Genomic DNA, 17,381 nt, shown 5'->3' with positions numbered 1-17,381 from the left:
AGGAGTGCTTTATTTTGTGTTTACTCTCACACACATACTATATATATATAAAATATGTGTATATATACATACACACACAGAGAACAGCTGTCTCTTTACAGTGTCTTGAAAGGACATTTCTCCTCCCACTACACAATGTTCTGCTATTAAGCTACAAAATCTATCCCCCAAGGGCCAGGGACCAGCACACAGGGAAGTCCAGGCCTTGCCATCCACAATCTCCTGCCTGCTCATACCCATCACCTACAGACCTGCCCTGAGCCTACAAAAGCCAAGTCTGGTGCTACAGAAAACACACATTCATGGATTTAAACCCTCCTTTGGGTCAGCACCGGATGCACTGGCAAAGAGTTTGCACACTTGTCCTCTCTGGATAGCAACAGATGAAGCACCTCAGCAGAGGGAGCACCCTCTCAGTGTCCCTTGGATCATAGGGATGTGATGAGTGAGAGACTGCCCTGCTCCTCCCACAGCAAAACACCTGGTGCACTCCCCCTGCAAGCAGCCTCTGCTCACCCAAACCATTCTGCACCCACCACTAAACAAAAAGAACTAAAACCTGTTGTTATAGTGCTTAGAAGCAACACCACAGGGTGTCACACTGGCCCTCGACCACAAAACACATCTGTAATTTGATCATGCCATACCTACTCCCCAGTAAAAGCACTTCTCACCTGGCTGAGACTTACATTCCTGTTTGTCCAGCCCTGCTGGGGGAAGAAAATGCCTCATCAGTAAGAGCTCATCATCAACATGACACAACTGATAAACAGTAAAAAGAACACCAAGACAGCAAACAGAAGCAAACTGTTCATGCAACTCAAAGTCTACACCAGTGACCAGGACTCAGGAATGTAACAAGAAGCAGAGGTCAAGCTCCAAAATATAAAAGACATCACTATTGTTAAAAACTTAACACCAGCATAGGATGGGCTCTCTTTCCACTTCCTAGCAGTCGTACAAACATCTGAGGTCCTGAAAGCAAGTAGTAAAAATTCAATGCAGTCTGTAATCCTATAGCAAAAACCAAAGAGGAAGCAGCAGGTGACACAGACCTTTCTTGGAGCGTCTGGGTTTTGGAGGAGGGACGGTTTGGCGGCGTGGAGGTGGAGAAAATGTGCCATTTCCTTAATAAAAACACCAAAAAAGCAAATAAATAGACAAGAGAAACAGACAGTGAATGGAAAGTGAGAAGCATCTTGAATAGTGAACAGGGGACAGAGATGACATGCCTCCCCTGGGAGGCTGACAACAGGATTTCTGTGGGCAGGGCCCTCTGGGCCTCATATGTGGACTCAGATGAGCTGTGATCCACATCCCAAATACACAGAGAAATCCACACTGTACTTACACCTTTTAGGCACTCCACAGCTCAGAGCAGACAGACTTTGCTGCTCCTTAGCTTTCAGAAGCAGCACCATAAGGACAAAATAAAACCTTGTACCATTAACACCTGAAAAATGCCATATCTCTAGCTAAACCTTCTGCACTGAGCAAGGTCAGGACTGGATGAAATCCCAAATGAACCTAAGGAGTGCCCAGACCAACCCCTACAAGGCATTTCCTTAGTTACAAGGCTGTGACAGGGGCTTATGGCAGCAGGAAAACAGCAGAGGTACAGCCAGCCTAACTGCTGAGGAATCAAAGAATCACTATGGTTAGAAAAAGACCATCAGGTCCAACCTGCACCCACTGTCCCCTCCTGTCAGAAGTCGTGCAGAGCCAGTCTCTTTTTCCCCAGGCTGAGTCCCTTCCCCAGCTCCCTCACTGCTCCTGGGGCTCTCTGTTCCCTTCCCTGGACATGCTCCAGCCCCTCAGTGTCCTTACCATGAGGGGTCCAGAACTGCCCCTAAGATTTGAGGTGTGTCCCCACCAGTGCCAAACCTACAGTCCCACCCTGCACACACACCTTATTGACTACCACCACCTTCCTCAAAAGTTTCAAACCTGTCATATTTAATGAAGCCTCAGAGCTATTAAAATCCTTTACTCTTCCAAGACTATACAGTGGGGCAGGGCAGAGTATCCCTTGTGTATCCACTGAGGGACACAGGCCACCACAGGCATCCAGCTGTCTCTGGCATACACACAAGAGAAAGAGCATGGATGTGAAAAACACCTCAAATCTCCTCTCCTCAGACACGTTTGTCTTTATTACATATTCAAGAAATCACACAGTGAAAACATCAGGCTCCTTCAGACCCTGTGCTCCTCAGGATCAGCTTCCCAGGGACCAACATTTAGGAAACGGGCACTGTCAGTCTCTCAGAATCATAGAATGGCTTGGGTGAGAAGGGACCTTAAAGGTCTGTTAGAGCTGGATACTGGGTCTCCCTCCACAGAAATAGGAACAAATTCGATTTTTCCTTTTTTTTTTTTTTTTAAATTTTCTTATTTTTAAGTTGATTTGGGCTTTTTTCCCAGCTCAGGCAATGTCAGGGCTTACCTTTGCCATGACCAACACTTGCGCTATTTTTCATTGCTGAACTGGCAGGGAAACAGGGACCAGCCAGAACAGGAATACCCTGGTGCTTTAATAAGTGGAGCAGATCCAGCAATTGGCACTGGCAATAGAGGAGTGAGGTGGGAGCCATGAGGGAGAGGCACAGGGACACCAGTATTCACAGCAGGGGTAGCTCACAGCCACTGAGCCTGACTCAGCCTGAGCTGCGCTGGCTGCACGTGCCAGGGCTGCTCCCTCTCCTCTCTGAGTACATGAGAGAGAAAGAACAGGAAAGACTCTCCAGTGCACAAGGCACTGACCACATACTTCAGGGAGTAAGTAAGGAGGAACCCAACCACCAGGTGTGCTCCTTGTACACTCCTGTCTGCCTAGCTTGCCGTCTCACACTTTTCCTCCTCCCCCTTCCACACCTCCATTCCCATGTCACAGATTCTCTCACCCAAGAGCAGGGTCATCCCAAGAGTTCAGTTCACAGGCTTTCAAAACAAAGGAGGGAACAGAGTGAAAACTCTTGTTCAGATACTTCAGCTGCTCTTCAAACACTTCTGCTTCCCTGTCCCTAGCAAGGTTCAGCCTTACTTTGTGCTAAATTCACACACCTCAGGCCCAGGAGCAGCTGCAAATGCTGCAGTGGAGTCAGGGATGAACTGAGAGCTCAGAACACCCACATCCAGCCAGATCCCCCTGCTGAGGAGCAGCCATTAAATCAGGCTGCAGATTCAGGGACAGCCCTCCAGATGGGTTTGGTGGCTGCACTGGCCACACACAATAGCAGGACTGAGCTTCCAACATTCCAGCAAGGAGCCACAGGAGCAGGGCACACACACACACAATACCTGAGCTCTCCGTGTCCGCAGGCAGGAACCCCTGCTTTAGGAGCTGCTGCTTGAGCTCACTACTCTCCACAGGGACTTCTGACACCATGTTGCATGGAATGTATCCCTCCCTTCCAGCACATTCCCCCCTGTAAAAACCATCAGCATCCTTGTCTCCACAAACCTGCAAAGGGAAATAGACTGTTTATGCTGCAGGGACTGACCTGCACAGAGAAAGAATCATTGAGTTGGAAGGGACCCACAAGGATCATCCATCCAGTCCAGCCCCTGTCCCTGCACAGACACCCCAACAATCCCCCACCCTGTGCATCCCTGGGAGCAGAGTCCAAATGCTTCTGGAGCTCTGGCAGCCTCGGGGCCCTGCCCATTCCCTGGGCAGCCTGGGCAGTGCCCAGCACCCTCTGGGGGAAGAACCTTTCCCTGATATCCAACCTAACCCTGCTTGACACAGCTCCAGCCATTCCATAATGTCACCAGAGAGAAGATATGATCATCTGCCCCTCTACTTCCCTCATGAGGAAACTGCAGACCTCCCAAAGTTTATGCTCCCCTGGAACACCAGACAGATCCATAGAGTAGGAGATGTTCACTAAGTTCTTACTTTCAGGATCTGCCCCTCCTTAAATGGGAGCTCCTCTTCTGCTGCATCAGGGTTAGGAGACATGGAGACAGGATCGTAGTCAAAGAGAGCCACAAAGATCCGAATGTCATCATCTTTGCCAGAGCTCTCGGGGGCAGTGCTCCTTGGAATGCCTGTGCACAGGGGGAACAGCAGAGAGAACATCAGCCCTGCCCCAGCACTGCATGGCTCAGGCACTGCCTGCCAGCCTCTCCCCAGCCATTTCCAGGAGCTTCCATCTCTCCTGCTGCCCACCTCTCTTCCTGTTCCTGCTCACCTGGACTAGAGAGCAAAGGTTTCTGCATCTGGCTTCTTCTTTCGCTCCTGTTCCGTCTCCTGCTAGGAGCCTGCCAGGCGGCTGTCCCAGGTGGCTCTGGGCCCCTGGAATCTTTATGACTGGATGCCTGCAATTGGAACCACCAGAGAATTAGTAGCAGCCTCTGCCTTCCAACTCCCTGAATAGCGCTCAGCCCAAACGCACTCCACAAAGAGCAGTGCATCCAAATGCAACATTCCTCTTCAGGAACACTCTAGAGCTGGAAAGACCAAGGGAGGTGGAAAACAGAACTGAGGTCAGGCAGGCACTCTGCCAGGCACCAGTGATGATCCCTTTGGTCAGGGTGAAGATGCAGGAAATGGCATTTCAAGGGGAGGCAATGACATTACAGTCAGCATCTACACAAAGCTTTCACCAATCAGCTTATTGCACCAGGGATTTTTGCTTGGGTCCCACAGCCTCCTGCCGTGAGGAGGAAGACACAGTGTGAAAAGGAATACTGCATCGGTGACACTTGGTCAGGGAGCAGGAAAAGCAGAAGCAGCTACTACAAGAAAAGCCATGGAGCAGCACAGAACTACAGAATCTCTCAGATATTCTTCCAGACAATCCTAGAGGAGGGTCCTTTCTCTGGACAACACTGAACAAAGCAAGATACAGGCAGGCCAGGGAAGCAGAGGGAAGCCAGCACCACTGCAAGCTGCTTCAAAGCCAGAATAGGAAAAGTCACCCAACCCTTTTGTGCAAGGAGATGCTACGTATCCCCTTCGAAGAATGTTCGAGCCTCCTTCTCCAGCCAGGTGACTTACAGTCCAGCTCCCAGCCCTGCTCCTCAGAACTGCTCTCACACCTTGGGTCTTCCTTCTCCCGGCAGAAGAATCGCAGGTGCCGGCTCCGAGACCCAGCCCACTCCATGCCCTGCTCTTCCACCATCTCCAGCCTGGTCAGGTCCCTTCTGCCACCCAGGTGGGCAACCTCAGACTGACTGGAGCAATCACTCCAGTCCCCCCGGCAGCTCTGGGACCTCTCTGGCCACAGCCGGCTCTCCAGGGAGGATGCACAGGTTGAATCCTGATCATCTTCGGAGTCATACTCGATGTCTATTTCCAGGCTCCTGGGGGTGGGGCAGTGCGTTGCTATCACAGCTGGTTCTGCCTCCCCCGATCCCACTGCTCTTGAGGCTTTTTTCCGTAATGTGCCTTGTCTGGCCCGGCTGTACAAATCCAACCCCTCCTTCCCACCAGCACTGCTGACAACATTCAGCTCCTCCCTGAGACTGGGAGCTCTGTATAACCCACTCCCCATCTGGCTGCAGTTGCCCAGCAGACGACTGCAGTGCTCTGTTAGATCACTCTGTCTCTTCCTACTTATCTCAGGCCGACTCCGCATCTTCTCTCGATAATTATTTCCCTTCTTCTTGCTCCAAGAAGGACTTGGTCCACTCCCAGACTTTGGATCATTCTCCTGATAGCCCCAGTTCCAGTGTGCCTTCTTTTGACTGCAAGACAGCTGGCCAAAGGCAGGATTTGCACAGCCAGCCTCCGCTCTGCTCTCCTTAGCACCGTGCTCCCCCTGCGGAGTCTGAGCAGAGACATCCATGGAGGTGTTATTCCCATCTTCCTTTAGAAATGGCTCCTTGCTGTTGGGTGGTTTCTCTGTTCTTCCTGAATGGCAGGTTTGTGTTTCCAGGGAGTCTTGAGGGTCTGTCTTCTCTTCTGTAACACCCTTCTCATCCTCGTCTTCATCTTCATCCTCAGTCACTTCAGGGATGCTGAACAGTTTCTTGCTGTGATTCTTCTGAAGTGGAAGCTCCAGGATCCTCTCCAGAATCTCCTCATCGCTGTCAGTATCACAAAGATCCATCTGTACCCAGACCCCGAGAAAAGCCACAGCCAGGACAAGCAAAGGAAAAAAGAGAGGAAATAAACATTAAAACAAGAGGCAAAGTGACCCTGATTCCCTCCCAGCAGAGCAGGATGGAGCTGTGGCTGCAGCAAAGCAAGGGGAAGGGGCAGAGGGAGCGATGGATCTTCTGGCAAAAGCAATCGGATGAACCAGCAATGTGGCAGGAAGCGAGGAAGGCAAATGCATGGAAGAGCTCCCTCCCAGCCTCTCCTGTACACACACAGCTACCTGCAGCACCTCTCATCCTACCACAGCAATGACAGCCCACGACTTGGCGCCCTTGGGGTGGGATGGGGCAGGAGAGGCACGGTCCTCCCACAGCAGAGCTGAGTGGGCTCTTCTGTCCACACGGCTCACCCACAGAGCCATGGGTCCCTCTTAGCTATGTCCTCTCCCTGGAGCACGGGGAATGGCCCTGTGCTGTAGGACACCCCTTGGAGATGTTGCTGCTTGGGCCCTTCCCATCTCCTAGCAAAGTGCAGCCCTACTGCAGGTTCCTGTCTGCAAATCCAGGAGCAGAGTTCCCACAAAAACAAAGGAAAACCCTTTACCTCAAAGGGCCACACAGACATGAGTTTCACTTGCAGATGGGTGAGAGCCTACCAGGTTACAGAAAATTTTGGGGACAACACTGCTGAATTTTAAAATTTTTTGTGGAGCAGCTGTAAAATTTACAGGTTTATTTCTTATCACATTAACAGTAACATAAAAGGTAAAATCCCCAAGTGCATAGTGTCATTTTGGTAGGAAGATACCTCTGAAGGGTTCTTGTTCAACTTCCCTGACAAGTTATTTCATTAATGTGTTCTGAAGGCACTTAAAAACAGATTGCAAAGCATGTGTAACTACTGATGTTTTAAACTACAGCCATATGCAGGTCCGTTCAGAGACAATTAAAAACTGAACCAGAGTGGGTGAGAAACAAAGGCAGTTGCAAGCTGTCTACTGATAATTCCAACCTCTGTATTTTTTTCAAGCTTGGTCTTGAGTTATATTTAGAATTGGTTGAGGGGACCTCCAGAGATCTGCAGTTCAGTCTCCTAATTATAGCAGGACTGTTGTCAACAGTAAATCCACGTCTTTGCTTAGAGGAGGTTTGAAAACACCAAAGAATGGAGATCCTGAACCCTCTGGTGACCAGTCCCAAGGCTGCACTGCCCTCCTGGGTAAGAGGTTTGAACACATCTCCAACATGAGCATCCCAAATAGCAGCTCATGATTTCTGTCTGTTTTAATGTATAAGCACCCAGAAACGAGACTACTTTGGCTCTCATCCTTTTAACCATCATGCAAATAGGCAGTTACAAAATCTCCCACTCAACTCCTCTAGACCCCTCAATTTTCTCAAACCCTCCTAACAGAACACATGCTCATGGCTCCTGCCTTGTTAGCGCCAATTAGGAATATGGAGAATTCATAAAAACAAACAAACAAACAAAAAAAAAAAAAAAAAGTTCAGTAAGATTTCTTATAGCTGTTTGCAAAGTTGTGGCTTCTGCTTTTGAGTTTTAATATAATAAATGGTTTCAAACAACTTGTTTGAGGATAAACATCTTAAAAGCACTGCCCCTCCATGTTTTCATCTTCTGGATCCTGGAAGAAGTGGCTGAGGAGTCTTGAGGTAACAGAAAATGCAGTTAAATATGCAGAATCCTAGAAAACAGCCCTATTCCTGTCACATCCCCTTCAATCCATAAAGCAGTAATGGAAGGTCTGTGCCCTTAAGCTTCCTGTCCTTCACATCTTCTCCCAATTCAGCATCTTTTCACCCTCACTCTGTTACTGCCAGCACAAAAAACAATCACTTTAACCAATCAAGAAGCACCAGTTTGTTCAGCTCAACAGAACATGAGCAGGGTTTTGATGTTTCTTTTCAGGAAAAAAACCCAACCAAATAAAAACATTAAGGCAAATAAAACATCCAGGAAAAAAAATAGTGTTCTTGATTGCTCTTATTTCCTTCTTTCTCTTTCCAGGAAACTTGTTTTTCTTCCATTTTTTCCCAGTCCAATCCCAACAACTGGAAGCCCTTCTAAAAACCTTCAGAGGCAGCCCCAGCCCTTCCAGCCACGAGGCTCTTCTGGGGCTCCTGATGTGCTGCACTGCAGGTTCAACCCCTCACCTGGGAAGAAGAAGACCCTTTAGAAGGAGAAAAGGAAATTTACTCCAGAGTCGCCACATTGTCTGCTACCATTTAGTGCTCACCAGCCCCATCCCTGCAGACCAGCTGCCACACAGGGCACCATCAACTAAAGATGTTCTTTTGTCATGTGAAAAATTAAACAGAAGGTGCTTTCTTGCCATCCAGGCACATCACATTTCCTGCAAAGCTTTTTCATTTTTCAGTCTCTCACCCTCACTGCTTTCCCTGATGGACATTCATCCCAACTGCTGTAATCTGTATGGTTACACATCAGTTCCTGGCCATGCAGTTGAAATCACATTCCCACAGGTGCATTCAGACTAGATTTAATTCTTGGAGCATGAATTAAGCTGGTCACTTACAGCTCAGCTCAGGCAGGATTTCATCCCTTGCAGCATTTGAACTACAAAGCCACAACTCTGCTCCTAACTGCCAATACCTGGCAAAAGCCAAATAATCATAGAATCGGGAAATATCCTGAACTGGAAGGGACCCTCAAGGCTTGAGGCCAATTCCTTGCCCTGCACAGGACACCCCAAAAATCAACCCTGTGCCTAACAGCGTTGACTGTTCTCTGTTTATTGTCTGTGTTAAGAACTCAATCACCCCCCACTGATTTTAAACATTACATCACACTGTGTGTTTTTCCAAAAATTAAACCCTGGCTCTATTTATTACAAACAAACACCCTTCCTTCTCCCAAAGAACTTGTGTTCTACTACCTCGAGCCAGCACTGGGAGTAAAAGCAGAGCAGCAGGATCTTGGGAAAGGCTCAGCCCAGCTCGTCCTCCTGTGAGTTGATGGCATGGGATGGCTGCACTGGCGCTCCCCACAAGCAGCACTCAGAACAAGTTACCTTTTCACCATTCTCCTGGGAACATGGCTCTCTCTGGTCCCACTTCTCTTCCAGAGCTTCTGAAGACAGCTCATCTTCTTCCTCCTCTTCCAAAATATCTGAAAGGTCAGAACTCCGGTTGTGCTCAGTGAAAAGGGTCAACTGTCGGCGGCCCATTTCTGACAGCTTTTCTTCTTGCTGTTGAAAAGCAAAACACATTTTCTCAGTTCTCCCAGACTCTATTCTAGCAACAAAGGAGCATTTTTCCTTTCTCTGAGCACATACACAGCTCAGGTGTGGCAGGAAAGGAAGCGGGCAGCATCCAAGGGAGTGACTGGCACATGTGGACGCACACAACCATCAGCCTCACTTCACAGCCTGCAGAACAGCACTGTCTAAGGCTGGAAAACTCAGGAGGTCAAGTACAGTTCACATCCCTCCATGGGCACACACATTCAGCCAAGGTTAAACAAACCTCTCTTTTCACTCTGGACATTTCTTTCATCACCTCCTTGCCAGGAGACAACCTCAGGAAGTCCTGGCAGCTGCTCCCGCTCGTGTTTCCATCTTGGGAGGTGTCCTGCATCCCCCGTGCCTGGCTGGGGGAGGACGGAGGCTCTGGGCTCAGGTGCTTCTCTGCCTCTCTCTCCATGTCAGCACTGGGACCTTTGGGTGCCTCCTCCACAGAGCACATGTGGCAGGTTTCTGTTTGGAGCTTCACCCCGCTGTCTGTCGGGCTTCCCAGCTCTGGTGCTTTGGTTCTTGGTTGCTCCATCTGAGAAACAAACCAACAGTGAAATCAAGGGGAAGTGTGTCAGACTACTTATGCACCAAAATGGAGTCTTATCACCCCAAACTCTTTGACCCTCTGATGTCTTCTTTGCTCTAGGCATGTAAGTATTTTGGCAGGCACCTTGCAGATGGCAATACTGGCCAGCCCTGGAACAAACCCCTCCCTGTCCTCAGGTCCCAGGAGACACACAGTGCCCCCAGTGCTGCAGCTCAGCAAAGGCCCACAAGGTATAGACAGTAACAAGTTTTAGGGCTGCAAGAAGAGCCCAAGCTATACAACAAGTTCATTTCCCACTGTCATCTGCCAGAGGAATGGCCTAGACATCACCCAGCATGTTGGGTTGAGCTGGAGATGAGGACACTGCTCCAGGATTTCCTGGGGTGTGAAGAAAAGGAGAATTAATGAAGAATAATAAACAGAGAGTGCAACAAGCTCCTGATTAGATCACCTAGTGAGAATTAGAGAAAATCTTCATCTGTATTCCAACCAGTCCAAGAAAACCTCTGGGAGACGGAGGAATGGAGCTCCAGAAACAAGAAGGGTAAGGCAGGTGGGCTTTCATCAACTACCTCTTTCTCTTACTCTAACCAAGGGAGCCCTGCCTGCATTTTGCAATGGAGCATAACCTTGGCCTTATGTACCAGGCACACTTTGAAAACACTGAGGGATCAGACCCCAGGGACACTGAGACAATGCAGTGTCAAGGTTCTCAACGTCCCTTGGACAAAAGCCAGGCAGGTCCGAATCTCATGTCTAATTTCACAGCTCAGATTGCCCTGATTCCCTTTGCTGACAGCCAAGTGAAGAGACACACCCCAAGTGAGAAGGATGATTTTCACCCTGGGAGCACTCGTTTCATTCCTCTCCACAAAGGAGGCAAAGCAACCACCACAAGTGCAGCCATCTACACCAGAGACCTGAATGTCCGGAGGCAATAATGCTGGAAACAGGTGAAGTACAGTAAGAGGCTCACAGAAAAACAAGGAAATCTGGGCTGGAACTGAATCCACCAGCTGAGACATCATTCTCACAGAAACCTCCTGGCACACCACAAACATCTGAAGCTGGAAGAAATCCACCATGACACTCCTCATCCCTGAAGTGTTCAAGGCCAGGCTGGATGAGTCTTGGAGCAGCCTGGCCTAGTGGAAAGTGCCCCTCTCATGCACCAAATGATCTTTAATGTGCCTCCAAACCCCAACCATTCCCTGATTCTATGAAATGTGGGTAAATTAATCCAGCAGCTGACCCAAGGTACTGTGAGCTGCAAATGACCAGGTGCTGACCACTGAAATTTTGGACTCAACCTCTCAGTTCTTCCGCGTATTGAGCTGGCCTTTGGGCTTGAGCCCGCCATGCTGCTGTTGCTTCAGCAATTTTCAGAAGTATCAGCCTAACTCTGACCCTTCACAAGGTCACACCGTCATGACTAATAAAGTTGTGCTGAATTTAACATTTTGAAGCACTCCTATGAGTTCTGATGTCAAGTCAGAATGGGAAATAGATCTTTTCCCGGATGTAATACATCCCACAACAGGAGGGCCCACTTCCCCATTGTCACAGAACAATCATTCACCATCATTATATGGCTCTCAGACATCCTCACAACTGTTCTAAAAGAACTCTGAAAGCACTCACCCACCCTACTGGGAATACCACTGGAAATCTCCCTCACCCATAGGGAACTCTAAATAGAGGGTGTCAGAACAGTTTGCCAGTTCTGCAGCCATGGCTGCCTTGCTCTGCCACTCACTAAGGTGCTCTACCACTGTCTTGTACAAACCCACCAGACTGGAGAAGGTCCCTTCAAGACAGAGAGCACAGCAATGGCAGACTAACATGGGAACATCCTTTTAACCTTTTAACTCTGCAAATTCTTCCTTTCCTCATTTTGTTCTTCTTCTGCTAGCAAAAAGAATCAAGAGGTGAGCTGCATCTTCCAGGTACACACCAGCAGCCAAAATTCCCTGACGGTTTGCCACTGCTGGATGATGGCCCAGAGGCAACACTTTATCACAGAAAGGTGCTCAGTGGCATCTTTTCCCATTCCAAAAAGGATCCATTGCCCTTCCCTGCACACCTGGCACTGGACAGGAGATGTAAGCACTTACCTGCACTTGTGTCCCCTCACCCGGTTGCATTCCCTGTTTCTGGGAAGGCCCAGGCTCTGTGCCCTGCCCTGGGAGCACTGTGCCAGCCTGCTGGGGAGGCACACTCAGGCATTTCTTGTCTCCTTCAGTGTCCAACCCCTGTGGGGAAGTGCCTGGAGCCTGCACCAAGGAAGCACTAGGAGAGGGGAGGTGTGGTGGGGAAGAGGCTTTTTCTGTCAGAGGCTGTGCTGAGCCAACAGGGCTGGAGGAGAAATCAGTCAATTTGGCATCTGAGCTCTCAGCAGGAATTTTCTGTTGGAGCGGGAGCGTGTGCTGTGGGCTGCGGGTAGGCAGCAAGGCCCTGGGGCCCCCCCGGGGCACTCTGGAGGGGACAGTGGTGCACACAGGGGAAGTGCAGTGGGAGGACTGCAGCAGGACTGAGGAAATCTGGGCTGGAACTGAATCCATGGACTCCCCGTACTGAGACATCGTCCTCACAGAAACCTCACGGCACACCTGGAACATCTGAAGCTGGGACAAGTCCACCAGGACACTCCCAGCAGTTGGAGAAGTAACTTCTATCACCTGAAAGCAAAAGAACAGGAAGGAATTATTTATTGCGCACAGCTCAGCCCTTCAATTCCCAACCCAAAGTTCAGATAGAATCCAAAGCTCTGGAGAGCATCTGTGCAGAATTCCCACCCTTCTGCACACTATCAGGGAAGAATCAACATTAAAGAGAAATATGAGAAACTGAACAGTCTACAAAATATGAATATATTCACTCCTACTCCAGATTTTAACCCTCCTTGTTTCCTAAGCCTTAAAGAGCCTTTCCCTTTAGGCCACTTTTTCAACTACCTTCCTCCTTTTTTTCACCTGTGAAGAGGTGAAAAGCATTTCCACAACAAAAAGAGCAATTATCCAACACAGCATCATTCTGTTTTGCACTGTGCTCCTCAAACAACATCATATGTGCACAAGACCACAGGACATTTTCAATACAGAATGTCTGGTTTGAATGTTCCGTGTCAGTAACAGTACTGAACAAACAGAACCCTGGGGTGTTTGTATGTTAAAATGACGGAATGGTTTGGGTTGGAAGGGACCTTAAAAACCATCTCATTCCAGCCCCACCACAGGCAGGGACACCTTCCATTTGGAGCACCCGGGTTGCTCCAAGCCCCATCCAACCTGGCCTTGGACACTGCCAGAGCTGAGGCAGCCAAAGCTTCTCTGGACAATATGTGCCTGGGCCTCATTACCCTCACAGGGAACCATTTCTTCCCAATATCCCACCTAACCCTGACTTCTGGCTGTGGGAAGCCATTCCCTGTGTCCTGTCCCTCCATCCCTTGCCCCCAGGCCCTCTCCAGCTCTCCTGAAGCCCCTTTAGGCCCTGGAACAAGCTCTAAGATCCCCCTGGAGCCTTCTCTTCTCCAGGTGAACACCCTCAGCTCTCTCAGCCTGGCTCCAGAGCAGAGGGGCTCCAGCCCTTGAAGCATCTCCATGGACTCCTCAGCTCCAGCAGCTCCACATCCCTGTGATGTTGGGGACACCAGAGCTGGAGGCAGCTCTGCAAGTGGGGTCTCACCTAAGCATGGCAGAGGGGCAGATTCCCCCCCTACTCTTCTGCCCACACTATGGGGATGCCAACTTCATGCTGGATCACTACACCTCGCACTCAAGAGAAAGCCCTGGTGGTGACTGTGTACTTGTCTTTGTGCTCTGTCCACACCCTGGGTACTAATTGCTTGCCAAAGGCCAGTGCCTGGGCTGAGGAGACTGTTTTGCTGCTGGAGGGTCCTGCTTCAGAAGCACCTCCAAAATCTGGATAGATGTCTTTTGTAGTGTGCATCACACAGCCCATGCAATGTCCCTTCTCTGATGTCGCTTCTTTCCAGGCCAAGGACTGTCACTGCCACTTCAGGACAGCTTTCCTTGTCTTAAGGTCTGATACTTCATGCTCCCCCTGCAGCAGCCCCAGCCCCCTGCACAGCCAGTACCTTCTGTCCATCCGCATACACGGCATATCCAGTGACCCGCACCCCGTTGGAAGATCCCTCAGCATCGATGGTCACAGGTAACCAGCTGATAACCAGGATACCTGGAGAGGGACCAGCTTCTACCTGGACATCCAAAGGAGCATCAGGTGTGCCTGTGAGAGACCAAACACAATTTCCTCTTGCTTATCTGGCTACAGCATAAAGCTCAACCCTGGTTAGAACCAAAGAGCAAATTCCCAACCAGACTTTTCCCTGCAGAACTGAACAACAGCCAGGCCAGTACTGGGAAATGTCAGACAGAACCAGAGAAAATAAGGTGCTCTTGTTCTGTGAAAGCTTTAATGCACAGAAAGCAGAACTTTGCAGAAGTAGCTGAGGCCAAGATGCAGCAATCCTTGGAGCAAAGTCATGGTAAACCATCTCTTTCCTGCCCAACCAGCTGCTCCAACCAGCACAGAGGATGTCTTCTCAAAGCAAATGAAAGCAAAAGGGCTACTCAAATTTTAAAATAAAGTAAGAAAATCATTAAGACAAAACAGTGCAGCACTTCAGGCTTTGGGGACCTAGTCAACCTTGCTTCCCTTTGCCCTATGGCTTCCCAGCAAAGAGCCAGCTAAGCACAGCCTCTCCATGTGCAGAGGCCTGCAGTACCTGCTAGAGGGGTAGTGAAGTGTATCACAGCTGAGTCCTGCTCCTGCCCCTTGGGCACCTCTTCCCAAGGAGTTTTCATGGGCCGGGCCTCCAGCTTGGCCACATACTGCGTGCTGGGCTGCAGGTTGCGGAAGGTGTACCAGTACACGCCCGGCTTGGTCACATCACACTCCTGCCCATTGAGATACACCCCATGGCTGTAGTTGCTGTTGCAGGGAAGCCACGTGACCTCTGCTGATGTGGCCGTGACGCTTCTGACTTTCAGCATCGTTGGTGCCATGCCAAAATCCTGCCCCACAAAGAAAGTGCAGCGCAGTTTGTCAGAGCTACCGTGCTCCGTCACCGTCTGCACGGATACGCGGTAAGCCCTGCTGTGTAAATCCAGCTTTTCTATCACTGCTTTGGTCTGAAGGCCACTCTTCACGTTCTGACGTAGCTCTTCATCCACATAGATGTTGTAGCTTTGTATGTCTGGGCAGCCAGCTGGCAAAAGAGGTGGTTCCCAGCCTACAACTATGCTTCTGGCAAGCTGCTTGATAAGAGTCAGTTTTCTTGGGTAAGGCACTGCTGTGTGACTAACAGCTTCCTCCTGGTCTCCTTCTGCTCTGCTGGCCAACGGACTGATGCTAGTCTCTTCAACGGAAAACTCACTCTTATCTCCACTGCTGGTGCTTGCACTGACCAAACTTTTCTCCTGGTATGAGCTATGGGTGAGATCATTCAGCTCCGGAGGCAGAAACATCATGAGGTCATCATCTGAAACTCGCTCAACAAAATTGGAGGGGACCAGCCCTCGCCGGCCATCCATCAGCTCCCCTAAACGAAAAACAGGACACCTGTTACCACTACTCCTGCCATTGAGCCTTCCAACTCAGCTGCCAGGACTATGGGACAACATCTTTGCCAGGGTACAACTGCTCTGCAGTCAGGAGTGGAAAAGATCTCAGGGAGGTTATTGCTGGCAATGTTTCCTGATTTCCTAGGCCTTCCCTTGTTAGGTCCCAAAGGACACATTCACACATTTCAAAGCCAACTAAGTAGAAAGTTGGGTTGTATAACTAGCTAAAGGTTTTCTCCTTCTTCATTATCCCATTCTTCCTCATCACAGCTCTGTCATTAACTTTTTTAGCCTTCCCAAACTACACAGCTGGATGATTTTACATCTTCTCCCAGCCATACAGATTTGGGGTTTGCAGTACTTCCTCAAAAAAGTCCATCTTCGCAGCTCTGCATTTAGCTCTGGCCTTCCTCTTAGCTCCCTTCTTTCTTAACTCCTGTACTAAAGGTGTCCCAAAAAGACTTGTGGGGACAACAGATACACAGCACTTGGTCTGTGCAGACCCATCAAACCACGGATGAGCAGCACACAGGGACTGCACTGCCTTCTCCCTTCCAAACTCTATCTACAGCAAATCAACTGAAAGCAGGGAAAGCAGAAAAGGTTAGTAAAGAATAGTATTTTTAAACAATAAACAAACAAATAAATTATAAGCTTAGGAACAGAAAGAAAGAAAAATGAGGCAGAGCAGTCACAGAGCAAGCAGTGCAACACGCATGCATTTGTCTCAGCCCTTGCAAAGCACCTCAGGAAATCAGGAATTTACCACCCCTTAAGCAAGTGGCTCCACAAAAAAACCTCAGCACAAATTTACAGCCCACAAATCTTGCTTTCGATTCCATCCACCTTTTAGTCAACCAGGATCATGTTTGCAAAGGGACCAAAACAGCAACACTGCATGACACCAGCAAGGGTCACAACTGTAGTCTGGGTTGATTATTGTATCCCCTCTTTGCCAAAGAGCACAAGGCAATCTGCTGCATTCCCTGGCACATTACAGGCACTGGAAAGAGGGAAACAGCCCATCTGCAAAAGGGGCTGAACTTGTTCTTCTCCATGGTAGGGGAGGAACCATATGGGAGTTGAAACCACTGGGGATGAAACCTAGAACTTGCTGAAAGCAGTAGCAAATTTCCACTGTAATCACTAGACAAGGATTTCATAGCTTAGATTATTTTTTCCATAACATAAGTAAAGCCATTTCCAACAGGATCTGCTCATCCTTCTAACAAACTAACTTTGGGCAGAAACCCTTTACCTTGAGGGTAAATTTCTCTCTCATTTTCTGGAGAGAAATCAACTCGCCACAGCAGTTCAGTCACATTCATATTACTAAAACACACCTTCAAAGAAGCCATCTTCATCCATGTCTCCATAGATGTAAATATATTCTCCAGCAGTCAGTGGAAGTTCTGCCTCTGGATTTTCATTAGGTCCATCAAAAGGATTGTAGCTGAAATATTTACAATTGGAAGACTTAATTTGCATAGGAATCTTCCCAGCAACATAGTACAGCTGTGATGCTAACAAGCTTTCAATTCACTGCGAATGCATCCACTTTGGCAAGCAGCAAATTCCATAGACAAAGGTCAAGACTGTAGTCTACATATAAAAATATTTCATAATAGATAATTTCTGAGGAGCAGAACAGATGTCTTGTGACATCCAAAGGAATAGGGATATAAGGATGCTGAAGGGACTGGAGCACCTCTCTGAGGACAGGCTGAGCAAGCTGGGCCTATTTAGCCCGAAGGAAAGTCAACAGAAAGGGGATTTTATCAATGCACAGGTATATTTAGGGTGGGTGTCAAGAGGAGGAGGCCAGATGCTTTCTACTGGTGTCCAGTAAGAGGACAAGGGGCAGTGGGCACAAACAAACAGGAAATTCCACCAGAACCTGAGGAAAAACTTCTTAGAGGTTGA

General features: G+C 49.0%; 1 protein-coding gene across 7 annotated transcripts in view; it reads right to left on the bottom strand.

The window, feature by feature from the left end:
- Window positions 1–17,381, bottom strand: part of TSPOAP1 (TSPO associated protein 1) — a 66,741-nt gene that overhangs the window by 10,595 nt on the left and 38,765 nt on the right. For 2 of the 7 annotated variants that reach the window (XM_064394590.1, XM_064394594.1), the window contains exons 15-26: window positions 16,802–16,911; window positions 14,621–15,436; window positions 13,970–14,121; window positions 11,985–12,548; window positions 9,556–9,855; window positions 9,102–9,278; window positions 4,932–6,059; window positions 4,197–4,323; window positions 3,902–4,053; window positions 3,301–3,463; window positions 1,056–1,127; window positions 675–710 (exon numbers count right to left, since the gene is read on the bottom strand). In XM_064394590.1, coding sequence (XP_064250660.1) covers window positions 675–710; window positions 1,056–1,127; window positions 3,301–3,463; window positions 3,902–4,053; window positions 4,197–4,323; window positions 4,932–6,059; window positions 9,102–9,278; window positions 9,556–9,855; window positions 11,985–12,548; window positions 13,970–14,121; window positions 14,621–15,436; window positions 16,802–16,911 — 3,797 coding nt within the window. The remainder of the gene's footprint in view (window positions 1–674; window positions 711–1,055; window positions 1,128–3,300; window positions 3,464–3,901; window positions 4,054–4,196; window positions 4,324–4,931; window positions 6,060–9,101; window positions 9,279–9,555; window positions 9,856–11,984; window positions 12,549–13,969; window positions 14,122–14,620; window positions 15,437–16,801; window positions 16,912–17,381) is intronic. The other 5 variants (XM_064394591.1, XM_064394596.1, XM_064394592.1 and 2 more) reach the window with 5 other exon arrangements.

This window comes from Passer domesticus, chromosome 19 (assembly GCF_036417665.1).
Source record: "Passer domesticus isolate bPasDom1 chromosome 19, bPasDom1.hap1, whole genome shotgun sequence".
Taxonomy (NCBI): domain Eukaryota; kingdom Metazoa; phylum Chordata; class Aves; order Passeriformes; family Passeridae; genus Passer; species Passer domesticus.
The sequence above is the reverse complement of the archived record's forward strand: the minus strand, read 5'-3'. Positions and strand labels throughout refer to the sequence as shown.